Source organism: Notamacropus eugenii, chromosome 5, assembly GCF_028372415.1.
Source record: "Notamacropus eugenii isolate mMacEug1 chromosome 5, mMacEug1.pri_v2, whole genome shotgun sequence".
Taxonomy (NCBI): domain Eukaryota; kingdom Metazoa; phylum Chordata; class Mammalia; order Diprotodontia; family Macropodidae; genus Notamacropus; species Notamacropus eugenii.
In genome coordinates this window covers 419789339-419806662 of record NC_092876.1, presented here as the reverse complement: position 1 = coordinate 419806662, position 17324 = coordinate 419789339, and the positions used below count along the sequence as shown (strand labels likewise).

General features: G+C 36.4%; 1 protein-coding gene across 1 annotated transcript in view; it reads left to right on the top strand.

Moving 5' to 3' along the window:
- Positions 1-12583: 12583 nt before the first annotated feature.
- The window catches only part of NCAM2 (neural cell adhesion molecule 2), a 287205-nt gene continuing 282464 nt past the window's right edge, over positions 12584-17324 (top strand). The window contains exon 1 of the mRNA XM_072614941.1: positions 12584-13044. Within this exon, the coding sequence (XP_072471042.1) occupies positions 12990-13044 (55 nt within the window). The 5' untranslated portion in view covers positions 12584-12989. The remainder of the gene's footprint in view (positions 13045-17324) is intronic.

Below are 17324 nucleotides of genomic sequence, written 5' to 3'. Positions count from 1 at the left end.
AAAACATTTCCATGTTAATCATTTTGTATAAGAAGACCCAAATAAAAGAAAAAGAATGAAAGTGGAAAATATTCAAACAATGTAAGTTCTTTCTCTGCAGGCAGATAGTGTGCTTCATCATTAGTCCTTTAGGAGTGTCTTGGATCATTGCATTGCTGAGAACAACTAAGTCAGATGAATAGAATTTCAGAAAAGTTTGATATGATAGACCTCGGGAGAAAACTGAATGGGAAATAGAAAGGAATATACCTTTCTCTCAGTAGTACATGGCACCTAACAAAAATTGATCATGTATTACGGCATAAAAATCTCACAACCATGCAGAAAAGTAGAAATATTCAATGCATCCTTTTCAGACTATAATGTAATAAAAATTATTCAATAAACAGCCAGGTATACTTACATTAAAAGCTAACTGAAAACTATATAATCTAATCCTAAAGAATGAGTGGGCCAAAGAACAAATCAAAGAAACAATCAATAATTTTATTAAAGAGAATGACAACAATGAGACAACGTACCAAAATTCATGAGATACAGTCAAAGCAATATTGGGGAAAATTTTATATTTCTAAATGCTTACATCAATAAAACAGAGAAAGAGCTCATCAGTGAATTGGCATGTAATTTAAAAAACCAGAATAAAGAACAAATTTTAAAATCCTCAATTAAAGATAAAATTAGAAATCCTGAAAATCAAAGATTAATGAAATTAGAAGAAAGCAATTGAACTAATAAAGAAAATGAGGAGCTGTTTTATGAAAAAAATCAACAAAATAAATAAACTATTGTTTAATTTGATTTAAAAAAGAGAAAAAATTCTAATATTAAAAAACAAATCAAGAGGAAATTAAAGCAATTATTAAGAGTGATTCTGCCCAATTATATGTCAATAAATATAAAAGCCTAAACGAAATGAGTGTTGTTAAAAATAAGAATTGCTTGGGTTAATGGAAAAGGAAATAGAATATTTAAGTAACTCTTGCTTAGAAAAATAAGTTATCAATGCACTTCCTAAGAAAAAATCACTAGGACCAGATAGTCACAAATGAATTCTACCAAACATTTAAAGAATAATTAATCCTGATACTATATAAAGTAATTGGAAAAATAGGCAAAGAAGAATTCCTCCCTAATTCCTTTTACAACACAAATGTGGTGCTGATACCTAAAGAAGAGCACAAAGAGAAAGAAAAATATGGAACATTTTCCTTAATGAATATTGACACATCTTTTTTTTTACAAGAAGTTTTATTAAAAAATTGGGGAAAAATGAAGAGGGGAAATAGTGATAATGCTGCACAAATAAAAAAAGAATGACAGAGGGGAATGTCAATGTAGCATTTTTTAAAAATGCACAAAAGAACAAAAGGAGGTTGAGGGAAATACAAACATGCAGATAGTTGGAACTAATGTGCTAAATTTATTGTATATAAAATAAAACAAGCTATATTATAATGGAGATTCATGTGTAATCCTCATATTCTATGGGGTTTTTTTGTTTTGTTTTTAAATTTTAAATGTTTATTTATTTATTTTTAGTTTTCAAGATTGTTTTCCACAAAATTTTGAGTTCCAAATTTTCTTCCCATCTCTCCCCATAATTTTATGCATTCTGATCACCCTTTTCCCTCCATATAGCCTCCCTTCTATCACACTCTCCCTTCCCTTACCCCCATCTTTTCTCTTTTCTTGTAGGGCAAGATAGATTTCTATACCCCATTACCTGTATTTCTTATTTCCCACTTGCATGCAAAAACATTTCTCAGCATTCGTTCCTAATACTTTGAACTTCAACTTCTCCCCCTTCCTCCCTCCTCACCCATCCCCACTGAGAAAATAAGCAATCCAATATAGGCTATATGTGTAGTTTTGCAAAAGACGTCCATAATAGTCATGTTGTGTAAGAATAACTATGTTATCCTCCATCCTATCCTGCCCCCCATTTATGCTATCTCTCTTTTGACCTTGTCCCTCCCATAAGTGTTTATCTCTCATTACTCCCTTCTCCCATTCACCCTCCCTTCTATCATCTCCCACTTGTCCCCTTCTCCCCTACTTTCCTGGAGTGTAATATAGATTTTCATACCAAATTGAGTAAGCATGTTATTCCCTCCCTAAGCCAAATGTGAAGAAAGAAAGCTTCACTTTTTCCCTCTCACCTCCTCCCTTTTCTTCTCCATTGAATAAGCTTATTCTTGCCTCTTTTATGCTCTCATAATTTGCCCATTCCATTTCTCATTTCTCCCTTTCTCCTCTCAATATATTTCCCTTTCACCCCTTAATTTTTATTATTTTTAGATATCATCTCTTCTTAATCAACTCACCTTGTGGTCTGTATGTGTGTATGTGTGTGTGTATGTGCATAATCCCTCCAACTACCCAAATACTGAGAAAAGTCTCAAGAGTTACAAATATTGTCTTTTCATGTAGGAATGTAAACAGTTCAACTTTAGAGAGTCCTTTATGATTTCTCTTTCCTGTTTACCTTTTCATGCTTCTCTTGATTCTTGTGTTTGAAAGTCAAATTTTCTATTCATCTCTGGTCTTCTCATCAAGAATGCTTGAAAGTCTTCTATATCATTTTTCCCCCTGAAGTTTTGCTGGGTAGGTGATTCTTGGTTTTAATCCTAGTTCCTTTGACTTCTGGAATATGATATTCCAAACCTTTCAGTCCCTTAATGTAGGAGCTACTAGATATTGTGTTATCCTGATTGTATTTCCACAATACTTGAATTGTTTCTTTTTAGCTTCTTGCAATATTTTCTCCTTGACCAGGGAACTCTTAAATTTGGTCACAATATTCCTAGGAGTTTCTCTTTTTGGATCTCTTTCAGGAGGTGATCAGTGGATTCTTTCAATATTTATTTTGCCCTCTGGTTCTAGAATATCAGGGCAGTTTTCCTTGATAATTTCATGAAAGATGATATCTATGCTCTTTTTTACATCATACCTTTCAGGTAGTCCCATAATTTTTAAATTGTCTCTCCTGGATCTATTTTCCAGGTGAGTTGTTTTTCCAATGAGATGTTTCACATTATCTTCTATTTTTCATTCTGTTGGTTTTGTTTTGTAATTTCTTGGCTTCTCATAAAATCATTAGCTTCCATCTGCTCAGTTCTAATTTTTAAAGAACTGTTTTCTTCAGTGAGCTTTTGAACCTCCTTTTCCAAAACCTCCTTTTCAGAATTTGGCTAATTCTGCTCTTTAAAGCATTCTTCTCATTGGCTTTTTGGGCCTCTTTTGCCATTTGAGTTAGTCTGTTTTTTAAGGTGTTAATTTCTTCAGCATTTTTGGGGGGTCTCCTTTAGCAAGCTGTTGACTTGCTTTTCATGGTTTTCTTGCATCACTCTCATTTCTCTTCCCAATTTTCCCTCCACCTCTCATACTTGATTTTTAAAATCCTTTTTGAGCTCTTCCACAGCCTGAGACCACTGCATATTTATTTTGGAGGTTTTGCATACAGAAGCCTCGACTTTTAGGTCTTCCTCTGAAGACCTGAATTGTTCCTCCTCATCAGAAAAGATGGAAGAAAATGCTTGCTCACCAAGAAATTAACCTTCTGTTGTCTTATTCTTTTTCCCTTTTGGGGGCATTTTCTCAGCCACTTACTTGACTTTTGAGTTCTTTATCAGGGTGGAGCTCAGGGTTGACATTCAGATCAGTGACTCAATTCCCCTAAGGGCTTTAGATGGAGGTCTCCCAGGGCTGCCACTCCAGATTCAGGGCTGAGACTCAGATCAGGGGCTCAATTCCCCAAGGAGCTGCCACTCTAGACCACGCTCCCCTCTCCTGGGTGAAGGAGCCCTCCCACTGACTTTTGAAGCTGTTTGTGGGTTGAGCAATCTGTGAACTGGTGCTGCTGGTGGCTCTTTGAAGTCTGTTCAGGGTCCTGTCCCTGTCACGTCAGGCTGCACCCCATGCTTCCTAGGCTGTGCTGTGTGCATTCTGCACTTCCTGGGCTCGATGCAAATCTTTTAAATTAAATGCTTTCAAAGAGACTGTAGCAATATATCACAAAAGTATGGTCACTATGACCAAGTGGGAATTATATCAGAAAAGAAGGGCTGGTTCAAAATCAGGAAAACTACTAGCATATTTGACCAATGTCAATAACAAAAACAACAAAAATCATGGTTATCTCAATACATGCCAAAAAAGCTTTTGGGAAAATATAACACTTAATCCTCTTAACAACTCTGAAAAGCATAGGAATAAATGGAGCTTTTCTTAAAATGATAAGAAGTATGTAAAAGCATGAACAAGCATATCTGTAATGGGGATTAAGTTAGAAGCCTTCCTAAAAAAAGATCAGCATTGAAGCAAGGATGCCCATTATCACCACTTTCATTCAATATTATACTAGAAATGCTAGCTATAGCAATAAGAAAAGGAAAAACACCGAGGGAAATTATTTTTCTTTGATATTAATAACAAGTTATTAAGGATAAGGCCTTTTCTCTCCATTACCTCATACAGGGACCAGCCCCTGTAGGTTGGTCAACTAGTCTCTGAAGGGCATACTTGCTAAAGGAGATTGCTATAATCTTTGGGGTACATGTTCCTCAATCTTGGGAAGGATCCCATCCAAACAGGAGACCTTACTTCTGTTTAGAGTGTACAGAATCTAACCTAGGTGAATTTCTGCCCCAAAGCAATAAGCCCATGTCCTTATACCTCTCCAATGGAGTTTATAGGGCAATCCATTTTATGAAGGAGAAAACTAACCAGAATGGTTTAGATAGAGGTGGATTTCTCTGTCCAGATTGCTGGAGTTGGCTGAGTCTTCATGATCAAATCACATTCTCAGAAGGAATTGAAGCGTTTTAGCCTACACCCTCATTAATTGTTCAAAAATCAGAGTTGATTTTCATCTGTCAGGGATATCCCTTTTCTAAAATTATATTAAAACTTCTAATATCTTTATTCTTGGTCTTTGTTTACTGAGAGAAACCATTGATAATCAATTTATTGATCATTAGCTAGTCGAATTAATATCTTGGTTATTAATTACACAGAAACTCTGTCTTTTGGGTTTTTCATTCATTATACATTGAAGGAATTAGAAGGGGCAATTAGGAAACAAACTATCCCTCTTTGCATGTATGATGGTATATTTAGAGAGCCCTAGGAATTAACTAAAAAACTAAGTGAAACAATTAACAACTTCAACTAAGTTGCAAGATATAAAATAGACACACATAAATCATCAGCATTTCTGTATGTTATCAACAAAGTCCAGCAGGAAGAAACAGAGAAATTCCATTTAAAATCACTGCAAACAACAAAATACTTGGGAGTCTATCTACTAAGACAAACCCAGGAATTATATAAACACAATTACAAAATACTTTTCACATAAATAAAATCAGATCAAAACAATTGGAAAAATATTAATTGCCCATGGGTAGGCCAAATCAACATAAAAATAAAAATTCTACTTAGATTTACTTATTTGGTGCCATACCAATCAAACTACCAAAAATTTATTTTATAGAGCTAGAAAAAAATAATAGCAAAATTCATCTGAAAGAACAAAAGATCAAGAATATCAAGGGAGTCTATGGAAAAGAATGTGAAGGAAAGCAGTCTAGCAATTCAGATTTCAAACTCTATTAAAAAATAATCATCACCATAACCATCTGGCAATGGCACAGAAACAGGGTGGGTAATCAGTGAAATAGATTAGGTACACAATACACAGTAATAAATGACTATACTAATCTAGTGTTTGATAAATCCAATGATGCAGACATTTGGTACAAGAACTTACTACATGACAAAAACTGCTGTGAAAACTGGAAAGCAATTTAGCAGAAATTATGCATAGACCAACATCTTGCAACACATACCAGTAATAAGGTCAAAATGAGAACATAATTTAGACATAAAGGGTGATACCACAATCAAATTAGGGAAGCATGGAATAGTTTACCTATTAGACATAAAGATAAGGGGAAAATACATTATGGAATGTGACATAGATAATTTTATTATATTAAATTAAAATGTTTTTAGACAAACAAAACCATTGCAGCTAAGATTAGAATCAAAGCAGAAAACTGGGGAAATTTTTTTATAGCCAGTTTCTCTGATAAAAGTCTCATTTCTCAAATATATAGAGAATTGGGTCAAATTTAAACAATACAAATCATTCTCTATTGATAAATGATCAAAAGACATGAGCAGGTAGTTTTCAGAAATAAGCAATTAAAGTTATCCATAGTCACATGAAAAAATGTTCTAAGTCACTATTGATTAGAAAAATGCAAATTGAAGCTTCATACCTATGTGATTGGCTAATATGACAGAAAAAGAAAATGACAGCTGTTAGAGGGAATGTGGAAAAACTGAGACAGTAATGTACTATTGGTAAAGCTGTGCCACCCATGCCGGAGAACAATTTAGAACTATGCCCAAAGGGTTATAAAATTGTGCATACCATCTGATCCAGCAACATATTACTAGATTTGTACCCCAAAGGCATCAAAGAAAAAGGAAAAGGACCTATGGGTAAAAAAAAAAAATTTATTTCAGCTCTCAAAAAGAGCACAGAATTGGTGGCAAAGAACCAGAAATTGAGAGGATGGGAAATGGTTAAACAAGTTGTGGTATTAGGCTATAAGAAATGACAAGCAGGATACTTTCAGAAAGACTTGGGAAGACTCACATGAACTGACACAAACTGATATGAGCAGAACCAGGAGAACATCGTACACAGTAATTGTTATATTGTAGGATGAACAACTGTGAATAACCTAGCTATTCTCAGCAATGCCATGATCCAAGACAGTTCTGAAAGACTTATACGAAAAATACTATCTACCTCCAGAGAAAGAACTGGTGGAGTCTGATTGCAGATCAAAGTATACTTTATACTTCATTTTTCTTGTTTTTTACTTTGTTTTGTTTTGTCATGGCTAATATGGAAATGTACTTTGCATGACTACATGCATATAATTCATATCCAATTGCTTGCTTTCTTAAGGAGGGGGGAGTGTATGAAGGAAGACTGAATCAGGAACTCAAGATTTTTTAAAATGTCAAAATTATTTTTACATGTAATAGAGAAAAAATAAAATAAATTAATTTTTAAAATTATAAAGATCAAGTTCCTAACCTGCCCTATTGTGAAGGTGAGAAGTCAACAGATGGTTTATGTCATATGTTCTCCAACTTTTTCAATTTATTGTTTATAGCATTTTATTCTTTCCTTTTTTGCCTTTTAAAAATACTATTTTGTTATATGCAATAGCTCTCTGGGAGGGGAAGAATGAGAGATACTAGGAAAAGCTATGATAATGTAAAATGAGAAGACATCAACAAAAACTTTTTAAAAAGAGAAAAATTTAAGCTCTTTGTTCTGTTACAATTACTCCAAGTTCCTAGTTGAGGAAATTCCTAATACCTATACATAGGTTGGGTTCCATACCTTGCTTACACTTATGTCTACATCTGGTCAACCCCTGAGCTCTTTGCTATTGAGGACAATTTTAGTTTCTGGAAACGATTTGTGAAACATTGTGAATTAATCTATATGGATAATGTCTGTGGATAAATAGACATCAGGAAGCAAAATTGAGGGAAAATTTCACCTTTCTTCTTGAGACTTCTTTTAACCTGGGTCTTCTACTCCAAGATTCTATAGAGCTTATGACTCACCTTGATGTCTCCCGTATCTTCTACAATTCTTCCCTCTGCTCCAACCTCTAGTATTCATATGCTCTGAATTTCTCCCACTCCCCTGCCTCCTGCATTCTGAGAAAACTTCTCTGCCTTATACAAACTACTTATGGTGGGATTTGTCACTGTTGTCATTTCAGTTGTGTGTCATATTTTGTGGCCTCATTTGGAGTTTTCTTGGCAAAGATACTGGGGTAGTTTTGCATTTTCTTCTCCAGCTCATTTCACAGATGAGGAAACTGAAGTAAACAGGGTTAAATGACTTGGCCAGGGTCTCACAGCTGGTAAGTGTGTGAGGCCATACCTGAACTCACGAAGATGAGTCTTTTTGATTCCTGGATCAGCACTCTCTATCCACTGTTCAACCTACCTATTTCTACGGCAGGACCTAATTTCTCACAAAATGACTGTCCAAGTCCTGTTCATACTTTGCTTTTTTAAAAAATATTTATTTAGTATTTTCTTTCCCCCCAATTATATGTAAAAATAATTTTTTACAATCATTTTTAAAATTTTGAGTTCCAAATTGTCTCCCTTCTTCCCTCCTCACCACCCTCATTGAGAAGGCAAGCACTTTGACAGAAGTTATATATGTGCAGTCATGTAAAACATTTCCATTTTGGTCATATTGTTAAAGAAAACATAGTCCCCCAAAAACCCTCAAGAAAAATAAAGTAAAAATCTGTATTCTGACCCCAACAGTTCTTTCTCTGGGGATGGATAGCATTTTACATCCTAAGTCCTTCAAAGTTGTCTTGGATCATTATACTGCCTAAAATAGCTAAGTAATTCACAGCCAGCCATCTTACAATATTTTTATTAGTGTGTACAATGGTCTCCTAGTTCTACTCATTTAACTCTGCATCTGTTAATGTAAGTTTTTCCAGGTTTTTCTGAGAGTATCCTGCTCATCATTTTTGTAGCAAAATAATATTCCATCACAATCATTTAACACCATTTGGTCAGTCATTCCCTAATTGAAGGGTATCCCCTCAAGTTCCTATTCTTTGCCCCTAGAAAAGAGTAGTTATAAATTTTTTTGTACATATAGGTCCTTTTCCTTTTTTATCTCTTTTGGGATACAGATCTAGTATCGGTATTGCTAGGTCAAAGGGTATGTATGGTTTTGTAGCTTTTTGGACTTAGTTCCAAATTGCTCTGCAAAATGGTTTGATTCATTTACAACTCCACCAACAATGCATTAATGTCTCAGTTTTCTCACATCCTCTCCAATATTTGTCATTTCCCTTTTGTATCCTATTAGCCAGTTTCTTAATTTGCATTTCTCCAATCAACACTGACTTAGAACATTTTTCACAAGGCTATAGATAGCTTTGATTCCTTCATCTGAAAACTGATTATTCATAACTTTTTCATCATTTTGCAGCTGAGGAATTATGAATTTGACTCAGTTCTTTACATATTTGAGAAATGAAGCTTTTATCAGAGAAACTTGGCTTCAAAAATTTTTTTCAGTCATGATTGCTAACTGTATTTCCCTCCATCCTTTCCTCTCCTGTTTATTGTATTCTCTCTCTGCTTTCACCCTATCCTTCCTCAAAAGTGTTTTGCTTCTGACTACTACTTTCCCCATTCATCCCTCCCTTCTATCACTACACTTTTCATATCCCTTTCTCCCCTAATTTCCTGCAGAGTTAGATTTCTATACCCAATTGAGTGTGCATATTATTCCCTCTTTGAGCCAGTTCTAATGAGAGTAAGGCTCAAGCATTCCCTGTCACCTTCCCCAGCTTCCCCTCCACTGTTAAAGTTTTTCTTGCCTCTTTTATGGGAGATAGTTTACCCCATTCTACCTCTCCCTTTCTTTTCCTCCCAGTGTATTCCTCTTTCTCACCTCTTAATTTTATTTTTTTAGATATTATCACTGCATATTCAACTCACACCTGTGCCTCCTGTCTATATGTAGTCCTTCTAGTTGGCCTAATAATGAGAAAGTTTTTATGAGTTACAAGTATCATCTTCGCATGTAGGAATATAAATAGGTTAACTATTTATTTAACTAAACTATGTAAAATAGTTTAAGTCTCTTATGATTTCCCTTTCCTCCTTACATTTTTATGCTTCTCTTGAGTCTTGTATTTTTAAAGTCAAATTTTCTATTTGGCTTTGGTCTTTTCATCAGGAATGCTTGAAAGAATCCTATTTTATTGAATATCCATTTTTCCCCTGAAAGATTAAAATCAGTTTTGCTGGGTAGGTGATTCTTCGTTGCAATCCTAACTCCTTTGCTATCTGGGATATCATATTCCAAGTCCTCCAGTCTTTTAATGTAGAAGCTGCTAAATCTTGTGCTATTCTGACTGCAGCTCCATAATACTTGAATTGTTTTTTTTTCTTGCTGCTTTGAAATATTGTCTTAACCTAAGAGCTCTCAAATTTGGCTATAATATTCCTGGGAGTTTTCATTTTGGCATCTCTTTCAGAAGGTGATTCTTTTCATTTCTATTTTACCCTCTGGTTCCAAAATATGAGGACAGCTTTCCTTGATAATTTCTTAAAAGATGATGTCAGGCTCTTTTTCTGATCATTGTTTTCAGGTAGTCCAATAATTTTAAAATTATCTCTCCTCAATCTATTTTCTAGGTCAGCTGTTTTTCCAATGAGATATTTCATGTTTTCTATTTTTCCATTATTTTGGTTTTTATTGCTTCTTGATTTTTCATAAAGTCATTAGCTTCCATTTGCTCAATTCTAATTTTAAAGGCATTATTTTCTTCAGTGAGTTTTTGCATCTCTTTTTCCATTTGGCCAATCCTACTTTTTAAGGAGTTCTCTTCAGGGAACTTTTGTATATCTTCTTCTATTTGGCAAGGTCTACTTTTCAAAGTATCCTTCTCCTCACTGGCTTTTTGAACCTCTTTTACCATTTGGCCTAGTCTATTTTTAAGGTGTTATTTTCTTCAGTAAATTTTCATGCCTCCTTTGCCAACAGAAGGTGCACTGTTCAGTCTTCTGGGTTTTATGCAGCTGTTTTCAAAGCTACTTCTAGAGACCTGTAAGCTTTCAGTCCTTCCAAGGTGATATGATCTACAGAGAGGTGTCTTTACTACTGTCCTGGCCTGTGCTCTGGCTTCTGAATGACTAAAAGCACTCTTTTCTGCCCCGGAATTGGAATAAGGATCTCTGTTCCCCTGTGGCCACAAGCTCTGGTGTGCTGGTGCTCCTCCTCACCATGGGACTGCCACCTAGGACTGTGACCCAGAGCTGAGTTTGGGCAAAGCAACAGAGTCCTGTCTCCCAGTGCCAGCAAAGAGACCTCTGGAATCTTCTTCTGACCGGTTGTTTGAGCCCTCTTACCACCTGTGGGTTGAGAGCTCCAAAAGCCGCTGCTGCCATTTCAGATTCAGTGGTTCCCAAGGCTTGCTTCTAGTTTGCTGGGGCCTTGTCTGTGATGAAGCCAGGAGTATGTGGGCACAACCTGCACTGAACTAACTATGCTTCACTCTCACCCCAATACAATAAACCTTTCCTGCCAACCTTCTAAGTTGTATTTCACTGAAAAATTATTTCATCCCATCCTTTTGTGGGTTATGCCCCCCCCCCCAATTTGTTTTAGGGCATTACTTAAAAGGTTTTTGAAGGAGTTTGGGGAGAGCTCAGGGTGAGTCCCTGCCTTTTCTCTGCCATCATGGCTCCCCCTCCCCTATACTCTGTTTGGATTGTTCAGTTCAATCACAAAATATATATACCTAATCAAGGTATGAGAGTCAAATTTAATCATTCCAGTTCCACCCTTACATGTCAAATCAAATCCTCTTTGGAATGCTGAATTCCATGCTCCTTCAATGATACCCACACCACCTTATCCTTCTTCCCTTTGTCCCTTAACAATCAGAAGTTTGGAATCAGTTGTTCTAGTATTGGTGATTTTGTCAGTGTGGGTATCTGCTCATTAGCTAAAACAGATTTGTGCTGTTAAAACATAGATGCAAATAAAAAAAAAAGTCAGCTTTCTCCTCCAGACACAGTAATTCTGAGAGAATCCAGGCAGTGGAAGTGGGACCAGTGATTTTGCCCCATGTCTATTCTTGTTCCCAAGTTTGACATCTTAAATGACAAGTGTTTTATTTTCCTTTCAGGAGAAATATTTATGTCCTAAACTTAAGGAGGGTTATTTTGGGGGAAACCAAACCTTCCTTAAATTAAAGAGGGAGAGAGAAAGGGGGGAAAAAGCATCTTTACTTCCTCCATACAGTGGAAAGGTAAGTACCAGTCCACTATCAACCCATGTAGATTTTTCCAATAAATAATTCCACAGTGGGGAAATCTAATTTTGTGATAAGAATCTGGAATGGTGTTAGTGGGATTTAGGGGACAATGGTGGAATCTGAAGGAAGGGACTTAAGAGATTTTACCAGGTAGCTTCCTTTTGAAGGCTCATCCTGTATCACAAAGCATCCACAAGTGCTTTTCATCCTCGATTACCTCAACTATAGAGAGTGGTGGAAAATAAGTATTAGGAAAACTCTTTCTCAGAGCCCAGAATAAGTCCTGAACCCCAGACACCACCAGAGTAAAGCAGAGTCGTCTTTCCTTTCTGTTCTCCCAGGATGCAAGCTTTAGAAGGGACATTTTTTTTTCCATCTCAGGCAGACCTTTGGGGAATTAAAAGAGGGGAGAAGTTACACTGAAAATAGAAAAGGTAGTAAAAACATGCTTACTAAACACACCAGCCCTGTTCAGCCATTGTCCACGCTACAGGAGCTTCTTGCACAGACATCACTTAGTTGAGATCACTACTAGTGCCTTGCCCTGAAGGTCAGGCTAGTCCTTCCAAAAGGCCAGGCTGGCACGCTCTCGGGTGAGCTTGGTGTCCTCGCCCACAGGCGCAGAGTATCCTGCCTTCGGGTTACTCCAGCTAGTGATGGGGTAAGGGTGGCAGCCGTGGGGTGGGGAAGGGGCTTCGCGACTGGGCTGAATCCTGGCGCGGACGAATCCTCTTTAGGCACTGTGCACCTGATCATGTTGCGTGCGGAGGGATACTTCGTACAATCCGCAAAACAAGTTCTCTTTTCCCCTCTCCACCTTCTCCTCCTTCCCTTCCCTCCTCATCCAGTTCAGCGCCGGCTTGGCTAGAGTGCCGCAAGAAAGAGGTGCTTGCCATCTCTTTGCAAGGATCGTGGACAGCCGCTTCTGCCCAAGCTGCAGCAGCGGCGGCAGCAGCAACAGTAGCAGCAGCAGCAACAGTAGCAGCAGCTGAAAGGGGTTGTTTGTTTTTTTTTCTCTCTCTCTCTCTCTTGGACACAGTCGTTTTTGGAGCTGCCTCCCAGTGTCATCTCCAGAAGATGAACCTTTTCTTTGCTTTCTACTTGCTGGGATTGTATGTCAGTAACGGGCAAGGTAGGACCGCGTTGTGTGTGCAGGGCTGCTGTTTAGTCGTGTTTGGGTTTTTTTATTTACCTGTCCCTTCTCCCTTCAAACCAAGAAAGGGAAAAAGCAGAAAAAAAGATAATGGAGGGACAGAAGAAATTAAATGAAAGAGTTAAAGCGGTACCTTCCTCCCCCTCCCCCTTTTTTGTTTACACTGAAAATTAGAATCCTTTCCTAATTCATATAGATAAGAGAAGGAAAATGACCGAACTGGAGAAAGATGGGATAGCAGGAAGATGTGACAAACTGCTTCTTTAAAGAATTCTCCTCTTTCCCTGAATTTTGTCCAGAACGTGGTTATTATTTATATGTGTGTTGATGTCAAATGTTTTAAAATATTCTGCAGAAAGGGAGAGGTGTTAGTTTTTTTTTCTAAGTCATAGATATTATGATCCTTAAACTTGCTTTTTTGGAAGGAAATCTCCCTGTTGTTTAAGAGGAAATAGTTTAAGATTCTTTTTCAAGATCCCATTTTCTGAATAGAAAGTGAATAAGGATAGTTTTTTTCTGTTGGAAACTAAAAGAAGGGTCTTGGATGCTGTGTAAAGGAAAGCAAAGGGTTTGTAAAACTAGGGATGCATTGCAGCCATTCATTCTCGATTTCTTAAAATGTTAACATGCTAAGCATCTAGAAAAATGTCTTATAAAACAGATTGTGGTTAAGGTGGGGTTTTTTTGCTTTTATCTATATTTTTAAAAATAGTCTACGGCAGAACAATTAGCCTTGGAGAGATTCTTGTGACAGCTTCATCTATCTTACATAAAGGTTAAATATGCTTTTATTCTGCTTTTGCTGAGATAGAGTTATGTTCTTGGTGACCTTTTATCAAAAATGAATAGCAATGATCTCAATTGTCCAAACAAGTTTGGACCTTTAATTTAGCACACAGGAGCCTAAAGCATGTTTCTGTAGAAGCCACAGTTACATTCATTTCAACAGTTTGTAAATTGAGATATATTTTAATGTAGCATAAACTTGTTATTCAGAAGAAAAATTAAATTATAAAATGAATTAAAACGTGTTACTATACTGGATTCCAAGCTATCTTTTTACCTTACCCACTACTGTACTGTTCGTTTCTTTCAACAGGGGGTGGTAGAATACCTTTCTGGGGGCTTGATTTGTTTGTTCCAGGTTTGTTGAGAAAAAATTATTTCTATCTCATACATGCTCACTCATTTTGATATTTTATCCTTATGTAATCTAGCTTGGCATTTTTGATGTGAAGCTTTGGTTTTCATACCCCTTTCTTCCTCAGATCTGTAGAATTAGGAGCTGAGATAATACAATTGGATAGAGATTAGATAATCATAGCTAGAAAGGGAAAAGCTGAGATTGTGGTGGTGTTTATCAAGTGTCTGGGTTGCTCATATTTTTTTAATGAAAAATATTAATAGCATGGAATCTGTAATATCCTACCATTGAGACCATTACAAATAAGTCCATTCAGAGATGTTGTATGACAGTCATTTCTATGGTAGTGAAGGTGCAGTAGTAGATGTTGTTGTGTTCTGCAGAAAAGCTGCAGCATTGAAGAGCTTATTGTATTCAGATATTAATTTGTGATTTGTATAAATTTTCTGAATATAAGAAGCACTCACTGAAAAATTGTACTTATTTGCTAGTAAATAACAAAAGGCGACATCATAGGAAGCAAATTTGTTAGACATGATTATACTTGTGGCTGATTGGAATCAGTTGACACATTTGGGAATCCAACACTGCAGATATCAAGCAGCTGAAATTTGGAAATGCAAGAGGGAGCTTGGAATTTTAAAACATGTACATTTATATATTATTGATAACCATGTATGCATATACCTATATACTTCTGCAAATATATAGGTATATGCATATACCTATAATTTGCATCTGTGAGGACAGATGTGCACATATAGATATAAGCTTGTGGTTAAACTAACTTAACAGAGGCCCATTATAAGTTAAAGCACCAAATAATTACAGAAAAGGTGTGGAACTGTATCATAACTTAGCTGAAGGATTCCTAATTCACTGTAATGGAGAATTACCTAATCTTACATACTTGTGTTTTATTCTGTAATTGGGGGATATGTTGACCAGTATCAGTCATAACACTGGGAACTATTTTAGAAAACGAGTCAGGTGTAACCCATAATTTTATTTATTCTTTTGTAAATAGAGGCAAGGAAAAGCTGCCAGTCAGTGATCCTTGGGTTTATCTCTAGCCCTTTAGGCTACTTCCTTAACTTGCACTTACCCTCCTGGTTTGGTTCCCCAGAGGACAGCTGCTCCTCTCAGGTTATAAAGGAACCCTGTGAGTATGCACTTTTAACACTACAGCCCCGCCAGTTAGTCTCCTCTTTACCGTCTGGTAAGTGACACAATGAATTCATAGCAAACGCATTTACTGAGATGGCTTACTCAGAACAATAACTACCAAACATTTTCAGAAGCTTGCAGCACACTGTCTCACAAACAAATTCACACCATGCATGATTAGAATGGGCACAAACTTAGAATACAGTGGTGGTGAAGCACAAATATAGGAAACACATGTAGTCAAAGCTACTCACTTCTGTGGTACTTACAGTTGGGCCTTGATGTTCTTTCTTCATGGAGCCTATTGCTGCTTTGAGCCACCATTGACTCTCCTCCATATCTGTGTTTGTCTGGACAGTGTGTATCCCTCGGTTGCACTTCGAATTGTCTTCAACTGCCTCTTGCTGCTGAATGGACTTGTCTCCTACTGGCCAAGTAGCTCCAATCTGCCTTAATTCTCTAGCTTAACTATTTAAAACCTCCAAAGGTGTGTCAATTTCAGACTGTCAATGACAGATGCTCCTTTTGACTGAATAAGAGGGATAGAAGAGTAAGAGAGGAGAGATGAGGGAAAGGAAAAGGGGAGGAAGAGAGAGAGCAAGATTGAGAAATTGAGATTCACACTTGACAGAAGGATAAGGGGTATTAATACCTAATCATTTGTGTTTAAATCCTATGGCTACTTGACTGAAGAGGGGTGGATGAGAGAAGGAAGGAGGAAGGTTTAGAGTACCAAATCCTTACATTCGGAAACACTTAAAAGCTTATTTATTTTTATATAACATATATACTCTAAATATATATATAAATGATATATAACTTATTTATGTTTCCAACAATATGCTTGCAGTTGATATTACGAAACCATTGCTTTGGGAAGTGGGATGCAGTTAGACTAGGAGAAAGGAAAATTTTAGAAGTCAGGATGTTTTTAACTACAACAGCTGAAGAAAACAAAAGAAGTAAAAACCTTTTTGTACCTTTGACTTAAGAGCATGTCAGTATCATAATAAACTAAGAAGACCTAATTTTTAAAATCACAGTATATGTTCTTTTTCAGTGGAGGTTTTGTCTAAATAGTAGCTGGAAAAAACATGTTTATCTACAGCGTAGGATTAATGGAAGCTAGTAAGGCCTGGATTTAACTAGGAAAAGAGATTCAATAATGTTTCTATTATTGTTTTTCCATGTATTTCAACTCTGAGACAGAACTACAAAACGTACAGCGGTAACTTGAGGCTAATTTTTAGCAGGTTTCAGTCACTTTCTAAGTTCATACTCCCAAAGTCCTTTATTTTTCATTAATTTGCTCCTTTTTTGTTACATATTTACAGCTGAGAATGGGAAATATCTACTTGATGTGGCTAACTTGTTGTAAGAACCAGTTCCCTATTCCTGCTATCAATCAACAAAAATTTATTAAGTAATCATTATGCACTAGGGATTGTGTTGGATGGTGGGTATTCAGATGCAAAGAATTAAACAGTCTCTACTGTAAAGGAACTTAGGGAGGGAATGTGCATTAGACTGTGAGAAAAAAACTGTTTCTCTCTTATTCCATAGTGTTATTAAAGCTCTTGCCTGTTCCAGCATATGCAGCATATCCTAAAAGTCTTAGTATAGGCAGTGTTTTGAGCTATTAAAGTTTAAAATGGCCAAAACTTTGGAGTTTTTGACTTAATCCAACAATATAAAATAATTCCCTACATCATAAAACATATATTACAGCATTCAGAGAGCTATGTTGAGAGAAAGAAGAAAATCAAATAGGATTGCAGCTTGGTGTGGATGGAATGATGGTAATTGACAATAGAAAGCAGTCATACTGGTTCATTTCAGAATGACAAAATCTACAAATTGGAAGGGATTTTTAGTGGACATCTAGTTCAATTTATACCTGCAAGTCCTCTCCACTTTTATGAACAAATGGTTGTTAACCTTTGCTTTG